The sequence below is a fragment of the Lissotriton vulgaris genome, chromosome 9, assembly GCF_964263255.1.
Source record: "Lissotriton vulgaris chromosome 9, aLisVul1.2, whole genome shotgun sequence".
Lineage (NCBI taxonomy): Eukaryota > Metazoa > Chordata > Amphibia > Caudata > Salamandridae > Lissotriton > Lissotriton vulgaris.
The window spans coordinates 980,319,959-980,338,910 of record NC_141697.1 but is presented as its reverse complement, the minus strand read 5'-3'; the positions used below and the strand labels follow the sequence as shown (position 1 = coordinate 980,338,910).

Here is an 18,952-nt window from a genome sequence, read left to right as displayed (position 1 = left end):
GAAAATATTGATTCAAGTTTGTAAAATCTCGCTGTCTTAATAGACTGTATACTTACCGACCTCTGTTAACCTCTAGTCAAGTGTGTATCTTTCAATGCTTCAGCATGATTCAAGTAATCATCAACACTTATGCACTTCCTCTTACACTTAAAGTAACTGTTCCAAAGGGAGGTTATGTTCTCTCGTTGGGATTTCAGATGGCAGCTTGAAAAAGTTTGCATGGTGCTACTATGGCCCAGATTTAACCAAAGCCAAAAAGCTCTTCAAGAAGCCATCATCTCCAGTCTAGATGAACACAATGCCATCAATAAACCTAGACCAGATAGTGACCTACTCATAATAGAGACATCTCCTTATAAATCTGTTTATCTTCAAATGATTCCAAGTACACATTTTCTGTACTGGTATCAGACCAACTTTCAGGGTCCACAGTGCAAGGCGGAGCTACTTGGCCATGGTTGTTAAGGTCCTTTGCCTTTGATATCCCATTTTTCTGTTTTAATATGGCTTTGCAAAGTGGGCTAAGTACAGCTGTTTACACTTGAGTCTCAGTAGTACCAACGACGATCAGTCAGTGGCTTCTCAGGCAAGTAGTGTGGGGTGCTTCAGCTCAACAATCCCAATACTAGAATGTCTAACCCATTGCTTATCTGTTCAAGAACATAATAGAACGTACTACTACAGACTACAATCAGAAAATACATGTAGTGACACTAGGGGCTCTCAGGGTCCGTTCTCCTACCTCTCCTACTCCAAATGTGTTCAGTTTCTTTCCTGGGTCTGGATGGTCTATCCCCGGAGACATTTTAGGGCATGACCAATTTCCCTGGTCCCCTGTCTTTCAAGGGGACTCTGAGAAAGTGACCTATTTCTGTGCCTCTTATCTGTTTGGCCATCTCAGTCTTTAACTCATTATTAAATATATTACTTGGCATCATGTGTCTTGAATAGGTAATAACATGCAGAGTTGTTCTGAACCAGGGCCCCTAACGTATGCTTTGGCAAGGGCAACCAAAATCATTTAAATGACACTGCCCCCCTTCTCTATGAGGTCAACAGTAGTAGTTTGACTATAACTCAGGTGCAACTAGAACCCAACACCACCAAATAGTCTCAATAACTCTTTTACTACTTACTGGTGGAATCCTTCCTCGGATGCATGAGCCCTTGGTCATGCACACACTACAGGAGAGTGGTCATATGCTGCTCATCACTTTTTTGTGTATTCTGCCTCCACTAAGCCACCCCGTGTATGGCAGTGTGCACACTCCTGGTCCTTTCAGTGAACAGAACCCACAAACCGCATTTCTGATGTGGCATAATCCTGATTGGACTATCAGTGATTGTCTTATACCTCAGGGTCTTCGCCATGGGCCCATGCTGGTCTGATTCATCCTTTACTGGGTCCCTGTTGGGCTAGCTGACACTTTGACAGTTACCGCTTCCTCAGGCTGGTCACAATTTCTTTTGCTGCAATCCTGTAACTGCTGGGTACGACGTGAGTACTAGAAGCATTTACAAGGGCTGGTCACACCTTGGTAGTTGTGGCCAGGCACAGGCCAGTCACCTCTTGGGCAGTTGTAGCTACACCCAAGCTGATCACAACTTGAACAAGCATTGTCACTGACAGACTGATCTTTAGGTTGTCAGTTGTGACCACAAAATCTGATCACAATTCTCCAGCAAAGCTCCAACCAGGGCGTTGTCATTGCAGTTGCAGAGTTGTGGTTCACACCAGGAACCTGCAACGAGTCTGCAGGCCCATTTCATTCTTGGTCCAACAGAGCACTCTCCAACAGTCCTCTCTGGGTGATCCGCAGGTAGTGGGGGTGTGCTGCACCTCACTCCTACCTGAACACTCGCTCCTTCTGCAGAGTTGAGAGGCTCTTTCTTTCTAAAAGCGGACGAGCATGCTTCTAGACCCTTTAGGACCGATATGCAGCTCCTCCAACAAGAGGTCTAGACATCAGGTGGGACTGCATGTGAGGCAGTAACCAGCCCTGGTTGCACAGAAGGCCTCTGGATACTCTGTGGCACACTCCCTTCCTTGACCACAGAGGACATGGAACTGGAACCACAAGTGTGTTAATGGGTTCCCACTTTTATACACAATTGGCAAACACCAGATGTGTAACCACTGTCATACTATAGAACTGGTTTAGGTGAGTCTCCTTCCAGTTGTTCTTTCCAGGCTGTGGTCTTCTTCCACTTCACAGCCTCTTCACCCAGGAAGGTACTATTTGGAATCTATTCTAAGGTGAGCAATATGAGGTTAGAAGAATTGAACAGGAGAACACGTTTCTATAGGACATTTACTCTATTTAACCACCCATTCCTCACTGCCCTCCTACCTCCCTATTCTGTGGAGAGGCCTCTTTTTAACATCTGAACAGGTCCCCAGGTGAGTACTCAGCACGTAGGGCAGCTAGTAGTCCACGTACAGCCACACTGCTTCACCTTCTGGGGCGTGGGAGCATTGCTAAAGAAGACTTTTCGGATCCTTTTACTTTGGGAGTATTCTGAGGTGAGGAATCTGTGGTTAGAGTATCTACCAGAAAGAGCATTAGTGAGGGTATGTAACTTTACTGAAGGTATGTAATTTGTTATAATCTCTCCAAGTCCTAATGAGTATTCCTAACCCTTTATTGAATGGTGTAATTATATTATAATCTTAGTACTTTCCATTGAACATTTCTAGCCCATATTCTCTTGATGTGTAAGATTGTAAACAAATTGGCAATTAATTTAGTTATCCTGTCAAGGCCTTTCAGTACATCTTTCATTAAAATGTGACTGTCTCATATCCTAAATTGTTCAATAGAATAATGAAAGTATATTTGGGTTTTAATTCTCACTTATTGACACCATCCGTATCCACTTACTTCTTTTTGAGAAAAAGATAGCTTTATTTTCTGTAAGAAACTGGATATAACTTTATAAAGTTCAAATTTCAACCTACAGTATGGGACGAATGATAAGCTTGTGTGTAAAAGTAAAATCTTTCAAATAGATTAAAAACACAAATCTTTTTCTATCCTCTGCTGTTTCCAATATCTTGAATCTTTAAAATATGCAAAAATGATAGCTTTCTATAGAAATCTGTGTATTTAGGAACATGCATTTGGTTTTCCCTGAAGTAAATTCATGTGTGCACTAGTGAAGAATAATTCCTTTTTTCAAATCGGACTTTTATCTTTGTCAAGTCTAATCAACTTTATTCAACAGAAATCATAAAAGCATACATTTATCATAAAACAACGTTTTTTTAACCACAATACAATCAATCTATAAAACCAACTTTTCTAGAGTTATAAAAACTTTACATAGGTATATTACGACAAAATAGCCAGTCAATAAAAAACATCATAAAAGCAATCTATAAAACCATTTTTTTTGCTGCACTGCAAAACTTTACACAAATAAATTGCAACAGAATAGCAAATCGCTAAAGAGAATAACGTTTGCAAATACAGAAAAGCCGGGCAACATTGATTAAAATTCATGATGCATAAAATTGGTGTAATGTAACATTTTTTCAAGTTCCTAAAAAATATACAAAAGTTTGGTGTGCAAAGTGCTTTGTAGGGAAGTGGTATCACATGGGCAGTTGGCTTGGTTTTTTACCATTCAGGGTAGGAAATGTCCCTAGATGATGGAAAATATCCAGTCTAAAGCGGGCCAATACATTCCTGTGTTGAGTATTGTGCACATACATTTAAATATTGTTGAAAAGAAAGGGTAGTCAAAATCAATTTATTCCTAAGTACTCTCGGCTGAGTCAGTCGGTCGACATCTTGGCTTCTTCGAACAACGCCAGGCACATCTTATGCAGATCTGTCCTTAACAAAGACTGCAGTTTTCTGGGCACTGCAAAAATTCCGGGTGCCCAAATCACAACAGTATGTTGAACATATTTCAACCAGGATATATGTCGAAATGCAGCCAGTTTAAGGTAGTCCTCAATCGCCTTACGATTTAGAATTGTGTTGTCACTAGTCCAAACTTTATGCCATAATAGAAAGGGGTGGGTCCGTGATATGTCAACTAAAAAAGGCATCCCCAATTCTTAATGGCAAATTTGGGTAGAACAGTTCTGGGGTACTGACAGTAACAATAGAAAAAAAGTTCCCCAATTTCTTTAGTGAATTAGTATCGCAATAGCCCAAAAGCTCAGCCTCATAAAGTGCTGTAGTTGCACACTTGGCCTTATATATTGTAAGCATTTCTTTGGTTGGTGTATTACCAAGTTTATTACCAAGTTTGTGTGCAAGGCAGCAGTTGATTTTATAAAATTTAATTTCCTAGAATTGATTGCATCCTTCCTTGACCCACTCTGTGAAAACATAACCCTCTAGATAAGAAAAAGGGAAAGCACAGTTTAGCTTGGTGTTCATAAATATTCCCCAACACCTCACTGTGCCCTTGCCACACTTTGTAACAAATTTCTTATCCAAAATAGTGATTAAGCCCTGCATGAATTCGGTAAAAGGGATCAATAGACGTTGCAAACCAATAGGGGTACGGGCCATAAGCAATCATCGTCCGCATAGAGGAGGGCTGGGACTGGACGCTGACCAATCTGAGGGATGTCCTTGCAATCTTTGGCCAAAAATGGTCCCAAGTTGTTGATATATAGAGTGAATGAAAAAGGGGGCAACAATGCATCTCTGTCTCAGCCCCCCACGCCCACCCAGCTAATAGTGCTGTACATTCTACCTTGAGACCGTACCATACTCTGGCTCTACTTCCTGAATATAAGTCCTGTAGGAACGGGATTATCAAAGTTTCTATACCTACATCGTCTAAAAATGGACCAGAATTTAGCAATGTTAAACCAATCAAATGAGCTCGTTTAGTCAGCAAAGGCCAGGAACATATTGCCTTGCCTACCCAGTGTGTATTTACCAATTGGCAAATCCAAATTTAGACATTGTTCAATCATACCAAGACCTTTGCGGAAATCATATTGGATGTCTATTAATATGCATTTGCTTTCCACCCACTCCTCTAACCTTTTCAAAATGATCCTGCCTACAACCTTAACGTACAACCTGCCCCTGTGCCGCTGGTGGTAATGTGTTGGTGCTGCTTTGAGCCCCGTTTAGTGCTTGCTTCAACCCCTGGAGACTAAGCCTCACCCCCCACCCCTGCTATTCACCTGTAAGCAGCTTCTGTCTTATTGTCCCCAATCCCCATTGATTTATATTGTGCGCCTGACTTTGAACTTGCACACTGCACTGTTGGTGCTGGACTGAACCTGCCCTGATACTGACCTGAACTTCCGACGAAGTCAATGTTCTCCCAATCTATGCTGAATGTTTTCTTACTCCTATAGGTTCACATTGCATGGTCTAAAAATTGCACCATGTCCATTTTTTAAACTGAAAAGTATTTCTATTCAGAAACGTATTTACCTATGATGAAGTTCTGTGGTTCTGCAAAATAAATATAATCTAGTATAGTATTCTGTTTTTTAATTGTTCTGGGATTTATTCATTGAGTGCGTCTCATTTATTATCTCTGTGTGTACAACAAATGCTGAACGCTGCTCTCTGATAAGCCTAACTGCTCAACCCACACTACCCAAAAGAAAGCATTTGTATTATCTACTTTAGCCTCTGTAAACCCTCTGAGGATCCACCGGACTCTCTGCACACTATATCTAATTTTGGTATAGTATATAGAGACCGCTTTCTGCAAACTATTATTGTTCCAATAAATCATAACACAGCTATATCCTTGCATGATCTGCACTATTCAAAGATACAAATGTCCCTATACCTACCTTGCTGTACCTATCTAGAAGGTACCACAAAAAAACTACTTACATTTTTTTAAACTTGTCAGCATAGCACAGTGTAATACTGCATTAACCATATAGTGTGGTCCTGCGCTTCTCAAGGTAACTTATTCTTGGAAATCAGTTCAGGTAGCTATACAGGATTAACTTTTTAGTTTACTTTGTTCTTTGATGTATATTTACAGTAACTTCACTCTTTTTTTTTCCTCTTTCCAGAACCATTATATTTTTTCCCAACTTTAGGCGTCAATATCTAGTTAGAGACATTTACATTGCAATTGTACTTCAGTAGAAACGCACATATATTAATTTGCAGAGAATGGTTTGCATTCACACAACAGTCCTAGTCAACCCTTCCCTACTACTGTACAGCTTTTCTACACAAGGAAGTAAGACTATATTACAAGCTTGTATCCAGTTCAGAAGTTCACCTAGCATAGTGTGCTCCACTGAAATCTTTACATGTTACAATTGGCAGTCCTTTCGTTCTGCTAATGAGTTTAAACCAATAGCCGCAAACTCACAGCGTCCCCTTTTCTAGTCGCAATTCGCAAAAGAAATGGCACTAACTTACTGTTGTATTGTATTGTATTGTATTGTACAGTTTTCAAAAGAGAGGGTACCCCACTTTCACCAGGGAACAGGGTAAGAAGACAGCAAGTCTGAGGGAAATCCCTGGAGTGCGCTAGTTAACTCACATACCAATATAGATACACTTATACATTTAAATGGCAGAAACCTATAGTCTACTGTGCTATAGGGAATACATAATAATTTCCACAGAGAAATAAAGTCGTTTACAATCTATTTTTAATAAAAACCGTACATCTGAACAACTTAAAATACAAGACAATTAAAATTTCAAAGAAATATTCTTTGAAGAGTAAAAAATACTTGAAACTATTATCTCTCATACACAATTAGAAATACAGCAGTTAAAATTGGACAAAGAAAGACATATATATGACATTTCAGCAATTCATAAGCAATCAACAATGAATAAGAAATAAAAAAAAGTAAAGAACCCCTAGTATAACTGTGGCTTCTAAATGTCTTTGCCACTATTGATCTGTAGATCCACAGGCCTGTTATTACTTTAGCTTCTGTAAACAACAGTGACAGTAATACATGTACATCCAGTGTTTACTGGGCCCTGGTTGGATTCTCTATATCTGAAAAATGCGTCGACGCGTTTTGGTGCAGTACATTTGATTCTGTGGCACCTTCTTCAGGACTTCTTTGGTTGGGGTTTCTCGTTTCAAAGAGTCTTGGTTTGTACCTTCTCTGTAAATATATGGGGAGAAAAGTAAGGAGTCACTTGCTTTTCTTACGGGTTACCTTCATTTAAGTAATTTCTATTATCTGTCTCCTAGGTAAATACTTATTATGGTCTCTCTTTAGCATATGTGGTACAAATTACAGGCATGCACATATCTGCCTATTGGGTGACTCAATATAATTCATACTGTACATATACTACGTTTAGTCCGTTCTTATACTCTACTTCTCGATACTCTTGTTAATTCAAATCATCACCTTCCCTCCGAGTCCATTTCAATGTGGAAACTACTATGGCGAGGAATAGTGGCTCATATAGGAAAAATGAAGTGAATAATGTACAGTTCTCACACTCGCGCTGTTACATATAGTATATTCTCACCCCCCCTGTCTTTGGTAGAAGATCCAAGCTGGGGCCTGTGTGGCGTTTCAATGGTTTTCTGCAATCTTTTGCTACTACGCCCTGGTAGAAAATATCAGAATATTAGGGGACATTATTCCAGGTTAGTGTTACTGATGTGTGGGTTTAGACCTATGTGTAAGGGTGTGTTCCATGTTCTAATTACCTTTTTCTTTCAAAAGGAGCTCCTGGTATTGGGATGTCTTTTTTCGTCTTTTCAATCCTTTAGGCAATTTTAACTTGTATATCTATATAAACAAAGCACATTGTATTTGTTTTATTGTTTCCCTCTTTCTAATTGAGGGCTGATCGTAGATTTTTGTCCATCAAATGTCTTACCTTATAGCATTTTAAAACTTTCCTTGAACGGGCATAGGATAACAGGATTCCTCCCAAGAACTGGATATGTTCTAATGAAACCAAAATAGGTATTGAAAGATGTTTTAATGGTTGCCCAGAAAGAATATTATTTTGTTTACTTTACGCTATTCTACGTAGGGTTGATACATTAGCAGACTCCTTTCTCTATGTGTAAACATGTGTCTTCCACTTTTTTGGATGTGATCCTACTTTATATTTAGTACTCATGTGTGCGCAGTATGAGGCTACAACCCTATAGTGAAGTACCTAAGGGATGATAAGTTATAGGGGCGCTGTGTCCGTCCTAGGCTAAGTCCCTCCCCACTTTTTAACTTTTAGCATTGGTTAGTCTCCTTACTATGTACACTGCGCCTTGAAAATGGTTAGTCTATACCAAATTAGATAACTATAGCCCTCTACTTGTTATGTGGATCTACAAAACGGGCTTCGAGTGGCGCTTACTCTAACTCGGTCCTCGAACTACTCTGTCTCTTATCCATCTGTAATGATCAATTCATTCGTATTTTAAGATATGCTTGGTTGCTATTGTACATGGGCTCAGCTTTATAGGCTGTTTTATAGTTGTAATTTCTGGTTTGAGTAATTTTCCAATAAATGGCACATTTTGGATACTTTGGCATAGAATGTTGACTACGCAAGGACAGCAGAGTGAATAGATATAGCATGCATGTAAACGTTGTGCAATTTAAAGGTTATTTTATTTTTGTTCTTTTCACTGTCTCATCCAACTCCACCCTCCAACTCCACCACATCACTCTGGGACACCACCACATCACTCTGGGACACCACCACATCACTCTGGGACACCACCACATCACTCTGGGACACCACCACATCACTCTGGGACACCACCACATCACTCTGGGACACCACCACATCACTCTGGGACACCACCACATCACTCGGGGACACCACCACATCACTCGGGGACACCACCACATCACTCGGGGACACCACCACATCACTCGGGGACACCACCACATCACTCGGGGACACCACCACATCACTCAGTCCAACCACATCATCACTCAGCACTGTCCTTGCTTGCTAGTAACAAGCATTGCCATAGCCAATAGGACTCGCATTAGGAAAGTGTAAGCTACTTGCTTTGTGAATAACAATGCTATTAATTTATATATTTTCAAAGCCAACACATTAAAAAAATGAGTAATTTGGAAAACCAATAGTTCACACTTTGCTAATGCGAGACCTATTGCATTACAAATGCTTGTCCTATACACTAATGGCCCCCATTTTAACTGGTCCTCCAGTAGGACCCCGAAATAAGAAAAAACATTAGTACAGGGAACTTTAGCAGGACCAACTCTAAATTGGAAACTTTTTTAGGGACGGGACCCCACCTGCATTACATAAGATTTCGAGTTATTGATGGATAGGTCCTTGTCTGTCATAAAATCAGTAAAAGCATCTAACAAGGATTACAACCCTCTAGCAGTTCTTGAAAGAAGGACTGCGTCATCTGCATATAGTAGGACGGGAAGACCACGGCGCCCTAAATACAGATAATACACCCCCGTTTCTCTCATGGCTCTATCAAGGTCATTGATGTATAGATTGAACAAAAATGGGGCCAGAATACATCCTTGCCATACTCCCCTGTTAATATCAAAGTCCTGTGAAACACAGAGATCCTGGGAGAATCTGACATTGGCCTTAGTCGACCTATAAAGGTCCTCCAAGAAGTTGTCGGCATCTTGTGGATATATTCCCCTCTGTCCTGAGCCGGTTCCCTATATGTCTCGTAGTATTCTTGAAAGGCTGACAGAATGTCTGTGGGTGCGTACAGACTCTCGCCCATGGCATTTCTGATACTGGTGATCGGTTGCGCTTGTGTGTCTTGTCTTATAAACCAGGGAAGCAAGGTGCCGGCTCAGTTTCCCTCATTGTAGGCTCTAGTGGCGTATGCACGAAAGTTATACCGCCTCAAGTCTGCGCAAGCTTCCGCGTATTTATCCTTGGCTTCTGCCACCTGTGCAGGAGGGGATTTGTTGTTTGTCTGCTTCCTTAGACAGTTGCCCTACTTGCTGCTCCGTTGCTTGTACCGCCTGCTCCAATGTTTTCCGCACCCCGTGATTTGCCTAATGTATGCTTCCCCGCAGGACCACTTTGAAAGGGTTCCATTCGAGTGTTCTAGAGTGTGTGGTGCCCCCATTCTCCAGAAAATAGTGTTGGATGTTCTCTGTTTGTTCGTGTTGGAACACCGGGTCTTCTAGGCAGTCTTGGGGGAGCTGCCATGTGGGGACGAGGGGTGTGGGTGGGCGCCACCTGAGAGTCATGATATGGCGTCGGGTCCGAAATCACCATGCCGAATTAGTCAGACTGTTGGAGGAGGATCGTCCACGTGCACATGAAGCCGTCTAATCGTACTCGGAGATTATGGGGAACAGAGTGGATAGAGTAGAGTTTAGTTTTTGGATGTGCGTGACGCCAAGCGTCTGTCAGTGACCAATGAGATGCCCAGGCTTGAAATCTGACTGTTTGTGCGCAGGCTTGTGAAGCTTTGGCAGGGGGGATGGGATCTATCCAGAGTGAGAACCAAGGAACAGTTGTAATCCTTTGAAAGAGTCCAGTTCGAGTGTTCTAGAGTGTGTGGTGCCCGCATTCTCCAGAAAATAGTGTTGGATGTTCTCTGTTTGTTCGTGTTGGAACACCGGGTCTTCTAGGCAGTCTCGGGGGAGCCGCCATATGGGGACCGGGGGTGTGGGTGGGCGCCACCTGAGAGTCATGATATGGCGTCGTGGTCCGAAATCACCATGCCGAAGTAGTCAGAATGTTGGAGGAGGATTGTCCGCGTGCACATGAAGCGGTCTAATCGTACTCTTAGATTATGGTGAACAGAGTGGATAGAGTAGAGTTTAGTTGTTGGATGTGCGTGACGCCAAGCGTCTGTCAGTGACCAATGAGATGCCCAGGCTTGAAATCGGGCTGCTTGTGCGCAGGCTTGTGAAGCTTTGGCAGGGGGGGATGGGATCTATCCAGAGTGAGAACCAAGGAACAGTTGTAATCCTCTCCTAATACCCACGGGGAAGGTGTAAATTGCGCCAAGTTACGCAACAGGGTCTCCCAAAATATTGTCTGTTCTGTGTTGGGGGCGTATATACTGCCCATTAGTATTGGCTGACCATCTCGAAACCCTTCCAGGATCTCATATCTCCTTTCAGGATCCACCTTCCTGCCGGTCTCCAGAAAGGGTACTCCCGGTCGAAGCCAGACTAAGGTTCCCCTTGCATAGGCTGAATATGTCGTGGCACAAAAGGTGCCTCGCCGTTTCTTCTGGAGCTTGTCCAGTTCCACTTTAGCTAGATGTGTCTTTTGCAGTAAAATGACCTGTGCCTGTTGATGCTTGATATATGCGTAAATAGCTTAACGCTTTCTAGCCATGTGGATACCCTTGGCATTTAGAGGGAGGAATTTGATGTTGGGGATTGGGGTCATGGCTGCTGATGGGTCGCTCTGCAATAGAGGGTGGTCTTGGGTGGGACCCTGTGCTGACGCTCTGGTGTGAATATTTGCTGCCTGATGAGAGGTGTAGACCTATGAGCGAGGTCCTCTGCCCTTTGTGAAGATTAAGGTGGGAGATCAAGGTATGATAGGGAGTCGAACTAAAACACTGTGGGGTTAAAAACCAAATACTGGGGATCTGCTGCAACGTGCAGCACATCCATACCGGTACTACCATGCACCTTTGATCGAAATAAATGGAGGAGGGGGGGTCCATCTGGTTCGTGTATGCTCATAAGGTCCTCCAGCGGGCCCCCATTAAGTTGTGTGTCTGACACTCGGGGGCGCCTTGCGCGGATGTGTGTAGCGCCTTATATCATCGCGGGGCGTAATATTTGATGTGGTGCTATGAAGTGTGATTGGCTACTGGAGTCCTTATAGCTACCATCTCACAGGAACTTCAGATGAGTGTGTCCGCAGTCTTCGGTGTGATCTTTGGAAGGGTCCCGGAGTTCTCTCCAGAGTCACTGGAGTCATTCAGGTCCTTTTCGGGCGAGAAGATGTGCAGAGTGCCTTCGCGGTCCGATGTGGAAACAGTCGTCCCCAATTCCGCTGCAGCTTGTATTGGCTTCCGGCGGTCTGCTATGATCTGTTCCAGGTTTGGTGATGTCAGCGATTTATGAAGTGACTGCATTTCAGAGCGGCTTTGGGATTTCTGGGTACAGCGCCGTGGAGGCTTGAACGACTTGAGTCTAGGTGTTCTTGTGTTCCCCTGTAGCAGATTGAGTTGCAGGTTCAGTTCCATCTAGTTGGTGGCATCATTTAGATCTGTGAAGAATATTGCGGTGTCTTTGTAGATGATTTTGAGTCGCGCTGGGAACAGCAGTGAATATTGAACATTCCTGCCTTGGAGCAGTCTTTGTTCCAAAGAAGGACGCTTGCTTTTGCTGCACTGCTCTGGAGTAATCTGGAAAGAGCATAACATGTTTGTCCTTCACCGTTATGGGGTGACTCTCGCTAGCAGCTTGCAGTATGGGATCTCTGTCTCGGAAGTGGAGTAGTTTTCCAAGCATGGGGCAAGGGAGCGAACCCGAAGGAGGGCAGCACGCTGGCACCCTGTGCGCTCTTTCAATGGAGAACTAGGGAGTGAGTTGGTCACACGGCGTGAAAGACTGAAGTCAGGACTCCATGTATGCGATGGGGTCCCTGCCCTCAATGCCCTAGCAAAATCATCTCTTAGGTTAGTGAAGATGTCATCCTCCGCACATCTTCTCTAAATTGTGAGGAGGTGTTTGGGATAGTTGCCTAGTCTTTCACACGTTCTTGGGAGCCTTCCCTCTTTTTCTCTGTGGAGGCATGTGTAAATTAACCTAAAGGAGTATCTCTTGTCACGCCTCAAGTTTCTTTGTCATACCAACCTCCATCTGTAAATGCCACTGTGTCAACTACATCCTTCTGTTTTTAAATGTGACTTGTCTCAGCTTATAATGGCATCCTCGTAACTTCCTGGGCAGTCGGATCTCTTCTGAGTCTTCTTTTGATATAATCGAGTAGACACTCCATTGAATGTGTGCTGACATTGTGCAGAGGTCTGCTCAAAGCTCACTCTCTATTTTCATTCCAGAGATATCCCAAGAAGCTGTTTCTGGGGAAGATGGAGAACCGAAGCGCTCAAACTCAACTACCTCAAACCAGAGCGACCAGAAAGAGCATCCTGTACAGAACCAACGTAAGGGTTCGCCTGCTGAGGAAGCACAAAATAACCTGCTCCAGAAACCTGCTCAGCTGAGGAGAAACATAAGGTGAGAATATCAGAGATGACATGGTTGAACTTGAGTAGAGATTGGGAAAGGAAGAGTGCACCATCTGGCTAAGCAAATGATTACCATGGCCTCACTTAGGGAATGTCTCCTAATATTACCCTACCCTCTTCTTTAGACACAAAGTGCCGGATCCTTTTCAACAGGTGGTTGTTGAATCATCATTATCGCTTCAACCTCTGCAAATATCTTTGCAGGCTTGTCTATGATAACAGTCTGACCTGAACAAATAGCTGTGCTTTCTGTCTGGAACTTGTTCAGCCTTGCTCTTACTTCACTCATATTGTGTTTCAGACACCAAGCAGCTGGCTGTTAGTATACAACAGGGCTCTGTATAATTGTTTTGCCCCCAACAGACTGCTATGCTCATCACGCTGTCCCCTCATTCACAACATTGGGAACCATCCTAACCATAGGAAAAGAGGTGAAAATGCCCTCACCTGTCCCAGAGGCCATGTCCTCTCAGATTTCTAGCAGGAGTGTGAAAACGGAATCATAATGTTGAGGCTAATCTCTTCTTGAGGATGAGGAAGGGCTGAGTGCAAATCTATGAACGATAGAAGCGCTGGAGAGCTGTAGTTATAAGTAAGTAACTTTTTTCATTTTCGAGAATTGGCTCTATTACTTTAAGCAGACTAGCAAGTAGTATGACAAAGCACCAACATTGCAGAAGGTGAAACAATTGCCAGAGCTGGATTAAATAGCAAGGAATCAAAACAAGGACTTTCTAGAAGGATAGCCGCAACAGACACCTCCTGCCAGTATAAAATTGGGGCAACAGGTTACAGGTGCAATCGGGTACATTCTATTAAGAAGTATGGTGGAGCAATAATAATACCTTTATGCAGTACTACAACTTGGGTGTGGTAGCATTATTTAAGCATAAACCAGAGCAACCCTTATGTCCATGTGAACCAGGGTATTACGTTGTCCTTGGAACAAGCATTCACATAAAACTCATTTATGAAACTTTTCTTAAGTGTCAGATATTTCTGTGTAGATTACATTTTTGTAACAAAAACTTTGTTTACTAATTATTCCAAATTTCCGAATTGTCAATGCTTTATATGCCATACTACTTTTGTTCTGATTAAGCATGTGAATTTGTGCTGGAGAAGAAAAAAGTTACTTGTAGCTTCAGTTCTCCATCATTGATGTCAATTTTAAATTCACATGCGGCCCTCCCTCCTCCTCGGAGGGTGGTTCAACATTATAATTGAGTTTTCACACTCAGGCTAGAAATCTGAGGTGAATTCGCCTCTGGAATTAGTGAGGGTAAGAGTCCTGTAACCCCTTTGGCTGTAGTGTGGGTCTTTTTTAATAATATGAGTATGGCACTAGAGTGGCTGCACTTTAAGAACTTTTGGGCATGTTGTGCTTTGTACTGCGGTTATAAATTTACTGTTGAACTCCAACCTCAATGACTTGTATTAAATCTGCGTGTGAACCTAAGAAAATGTACCTACGCTGGAGAACTGTAGTTACAGCTATGTATCTGTTTAAGACTGGCCTGTAAGTCACATTGTTCAACCCCACTTAAAAATACTCCCTATCTTTTTTTAGTGAAAAGGCTGGTTAAAAATGCGCATTTATTTATCTATCTTTAAATGGCTTCTATTTCTATTCTATTCTATTTAGTTTGCCTGCACTGGTTACATTTTCCATTTCTGTTTGAAAGTTGTCGTTTCAAAATGTGTTAGTGACATTGTACCGGTTTGCGAGTTGTGTGCTTTTTCAGATGTTCATTTATTCATGTCTCCATCCTAAATAATACAAATATGATCCATGGCACGATTGAAAGGCTTGTTTTTTTTTTTTAAATCACTCGCCACATTAGCGAATGTGTTTTAAATTAAATTTTTATTACAAGCATATGGTGCCAATATTTAGATGGCAAAATGTTTTTTTCTTTTTATTTTGGAGGCATATGCTTTCCATAAAAACTAACGATGATAACCACTACACCAGCTTGCCAGTGCTAAACCTTTTGGCTTTGCCAATACTTGTTTCATTTGGTATTTTAGGTAAAGTGCTGTTACCCAATAAATAAATCACTACCATAAGAGAGCATAATTCAAATTACTGTTCAGCTCTTCATATCTGATGCAGTTTCGCCACTTCTTTCATCTTCAGATAATTGGTCCAAGACCAGCCCAAGCTTTCAAGTTTTCTTTTTAATTACTTTTTTTTCCCGTTTGTAATCCAATACGAACAGAAATATCATTGTAGAGAACAGCAACATATGTTTTCACTTCCACTACTGAGTAACTTACATTAATATAAGTATATACAAATATGATGTCCCAAAAGAAGATTCAACATAAATGTGTGCATGACCATTTTTTCACAGACGCTGCTTGAGAAATGTCGAAGGTGTATAGAGTGGGGGTAAAACTAGTAATCAATACAGAGTAAATAGGTACACAATAAAGACAGGGAGTTGGGGAAGTAGACCATCCAGTAATATCACTCCAATAGTCTACTCATAAATGTGGAATTCCAGAGAATTTACTTAAATTCCATCATACATCGACCTATTATTGTAAACCCTGCAGGGGGACTTCTCTGGGTTTGCTAGATGAACCATATCTTCGATCAAGTTTTCCACAGTGGGATTACTAATTGATTTTAAAGATCAAACTTCTCCCTATAATTGTAAACTCTGCAGGGGGCCTTCTCTAGGTTTTCCAAATGAACCTCTAAAAGCCAGTTTTCCACTGTGGGACCACTAATGAACTTTAAGATGAAGTTGTTCCCTCTTTGCAGATGCCACTACCACAACAGTCCTGTGATGTCTTCTTCTGTGTGGCTAAATAGAGTTTACCTGTATATCCTGTTATAACTAAACATATCCCACTTAACATGCCTTCTCAATAATATTTCCATCCATTCATTCATGTCTTTTAAGACTGTATAGACTTGAGTCCATGATTAAAATGTATGTTTGTAAAGTACTCTTTCCTGCATGTGAATAAAATAAACTTTTAAGTCTACTAGTTCTAACTTGTGCATTTTATTTAGCGACCGAAAAATCCTAAAATATTTTGTTGTATTCTGTAGTTCACGAGATCCCCAGAACCTTATGGATATTTCTAGTAATATACAGCAGTCATCACATTACAGCTAATGCTAAAACCTTGCAAGCCACTAGTGTCCTATAATATAAGATAATCTAGTTGTTGTAAAGGAAAGTTTAAATTCTATAAAGGACACAAATGGAAGGATTAGGCTGTACTTTATTCACTTTATTATTTCCAGCAGCCAATAAAAAACATTCTAAAGCGAACTAACTTTTCCATCAACACTAGGGGAAGAAACAGCAGTATTTAATCCAATCATAAACCATTTATTTCCTCTTAAAAGTCTATGTGACTTTCTGTGCCCCCTCTTTCTTCCAGTGACGGTGCCAAATCCATATTTCAAGATTAATTCAGTTTGGTGCTTTCATCTCCTGCAAATAAAAAAGTTATTAATTTCATTTGTTGTATACCTCTGTACATTAGTTACATGGGACAGTCCTAAAGTAATTCTTCTACAAGGAATTATAAACCAATAACAACAGTAATCGTAGATGCTTACAAGTTACATGGGCATTTCATTAATGTTAACGTTGTGCTTTTAACACTGCTGCCTTTTATACTGTGGATATCTGAGTGCGTTCAATCAGCTTGAGTTGTAATACTTGCCTCCATGTCCTTAAAATAATTTAAACTTTCCTTCACGATAGCTAGTACATTTTATATTCTGTGTCCGTTTCTGAGGCAAGGATTAGGCTTGTTGAATGCTTACTCACCACCAATTCAGCCGTATTTGACTGGTTGAAAGTAAAACCTCTTAAAGGTGGAATCTGAAGGCCAATTGGCTGCTTTCAGGATTTCCTCTAACCAAGCTCCCAAGGAAAAAGCCCTGGATGCCATAGCCCCTCTAGCTGAATCTGCACCGAAGTTTTTGCTGTCGATCCCTGCATCTTGAATGACCGATTTCCATGCAATAGTGGCAGTGGAGACTGCATTATATGGTTTTCTGTTTGAGATCAGCAATTGTCTCTCATCGAAAGGCCAACGTTCCTCTGTCATACTTTCATAAGCCTATACACATCTTACTACACACAGTTATGGGGTGTCATTGAATGCAGAATAGGAGGTAAGCCTAGAGTTAGACTATGACTCTGTCCTTTAGGAAATATTGAAATTAACCCCTTCTGGGGTAAAGACTCTACCTGTAATGTTCAGGACTCTGACATCCAAAACACATTCTGCAAGATATAAGACATAAGATCATAGCCAAGTTACCATATGGTTCCTTCCTGGACAAGTATCTGCTATTTTGTCAGAAGAGAAACAAAATGTATTTGCTGCAACAGTTTATGGACCAGAGGCTGTTCCTCCCCCTACTGTAACCAACCATGGGAATGTAGTCCACTGAGATAGTGAGCAGAAGGTTTTTACTGAACTTGAGTGCTTTATTTTCCATTACCTTTTTAAAGTTGCTGTTATAAAATGTGTAAGTGGCATCCTGATCAGTTGCCTAGTCAACTGCAAGCTGGTCTATGAAAACAGTCTCTGAATAGGTCTCAGAAACAATTTTTACACTTTAACAAATAGCTCTGCATTCTGTCTGAATCTTGTTAAACCTTACTCTGACTAAGCCTCCCTTGGGCAATAGCATGTTGGATGTACTAGTAGTGTATTTCCCACTATCAGCCATCTCCATGACATGTGCCAGAGGCTCTAATTAAGGGCACGATGCCCTTGATAGTCCTACATCTCTATCCGTATTTCCCTGGTAATCATCACCATGTATGGTGTCTGGAATTTGGGGATGGTTTGCCCCTGTGCTCTGTCCTTCTTGCTCTGTAGCAGGGAAGAAGGAATCCTTGGAGGGGATCAAACCTGTCAAAGGTTTCAAGGTCGCTTGCTCATACTCCCTTTTTTTCTGTGTCACTTTGGTCAGTATGTTGCCAGAATGCCCCTGATGTGTGTTTTTCAGTTTGTTTATCCCTCACCGGGAGGGTTTCAGGGCAGCTGCTCACCAGTTGCATGATCTTGTTCTCGAGAGGCACCATGGCTCCAATGACCGTTCTGTATATAGAAGCATCCACAACCTCTGTAATCATTCAAATTCAGGGATGAATAATATGGATTATTCCTCAAAGTAGGATGCATCTGACTTTTGCATGATTGCACAGGCTGTTTATAGATGTACTGAAGACCGGCAGTATTCAACAAGGCCAAAGAATTGTCCCATTGGGACACCCTGATCACCCTATTCTTTTTATGAGGGTGTAAAAAGCCTGTGTCCCTCGCAATGTATTTATATTTTAGTGATACATACAGACCCCACCTGGGGGCTTCAGTCTCAGGGTTTTGAGGCAGAGAGGACAATCTGCATCATGGTTGGTTGCGCTACTCCTGTTTGATACTTGGAAGTACTTCATGGGTTCGAGGCATGTGGGCTGCTGAATTCATATCTGTGCATAGATCGCCGCCTAGTGTTGGGTCCGGATGATCGCACATTGTTGTCCTGGAAGAGTCTTCGAAGTATCACGAGATAGGTGGCTCCTCCCCTGGACTACAGACTACAGTGCGCATGGGCATCGACTCCATCCTCAGATTGTTTTTTTCCGCCATTGGGTTCGGATGTATATTGGTTCTCTCTAGTCGGAATCAATAAAAAACTTTCTTAAGACCAAAAGGTCTTTAGTTTTCTTCGTCGGTATAGTCTTGCGTTCGGTGCTTAACTTCCAGCTCGGTTCCCAGCCGGATTCCATACTCCCGCGTGCTTTCGGCGCGGAGGGCCCAGTCGACGCCT

The 18,952-nt window shown here is 41.8% G+C and overlaps 1 protein-coding gene across 2 annotated transcripts in view; it reads left to right on the top strand.

The window, feature by feature from the left end:
• RAD54L2 (RAD54 like 2) overlaps positions 1-18,952 on the top strand; it is a 1,034,525-nt gene that overhangs the window by 169,368 nt on the left and 846,205 nt on the right. For both annotated transcript variants that reach the window (XM_086938836.1, XM_086938837.1), the window contains exon 3: positions 12,946-13,123. In XM_086938836.1, coding sequence (XP_086794962.1) covers positions 12,946-13,123 — 178 coding nt within the window. The remainder of the gene's footprint in view (positions 1-12,945; positions 13,124-18,952) is intronic.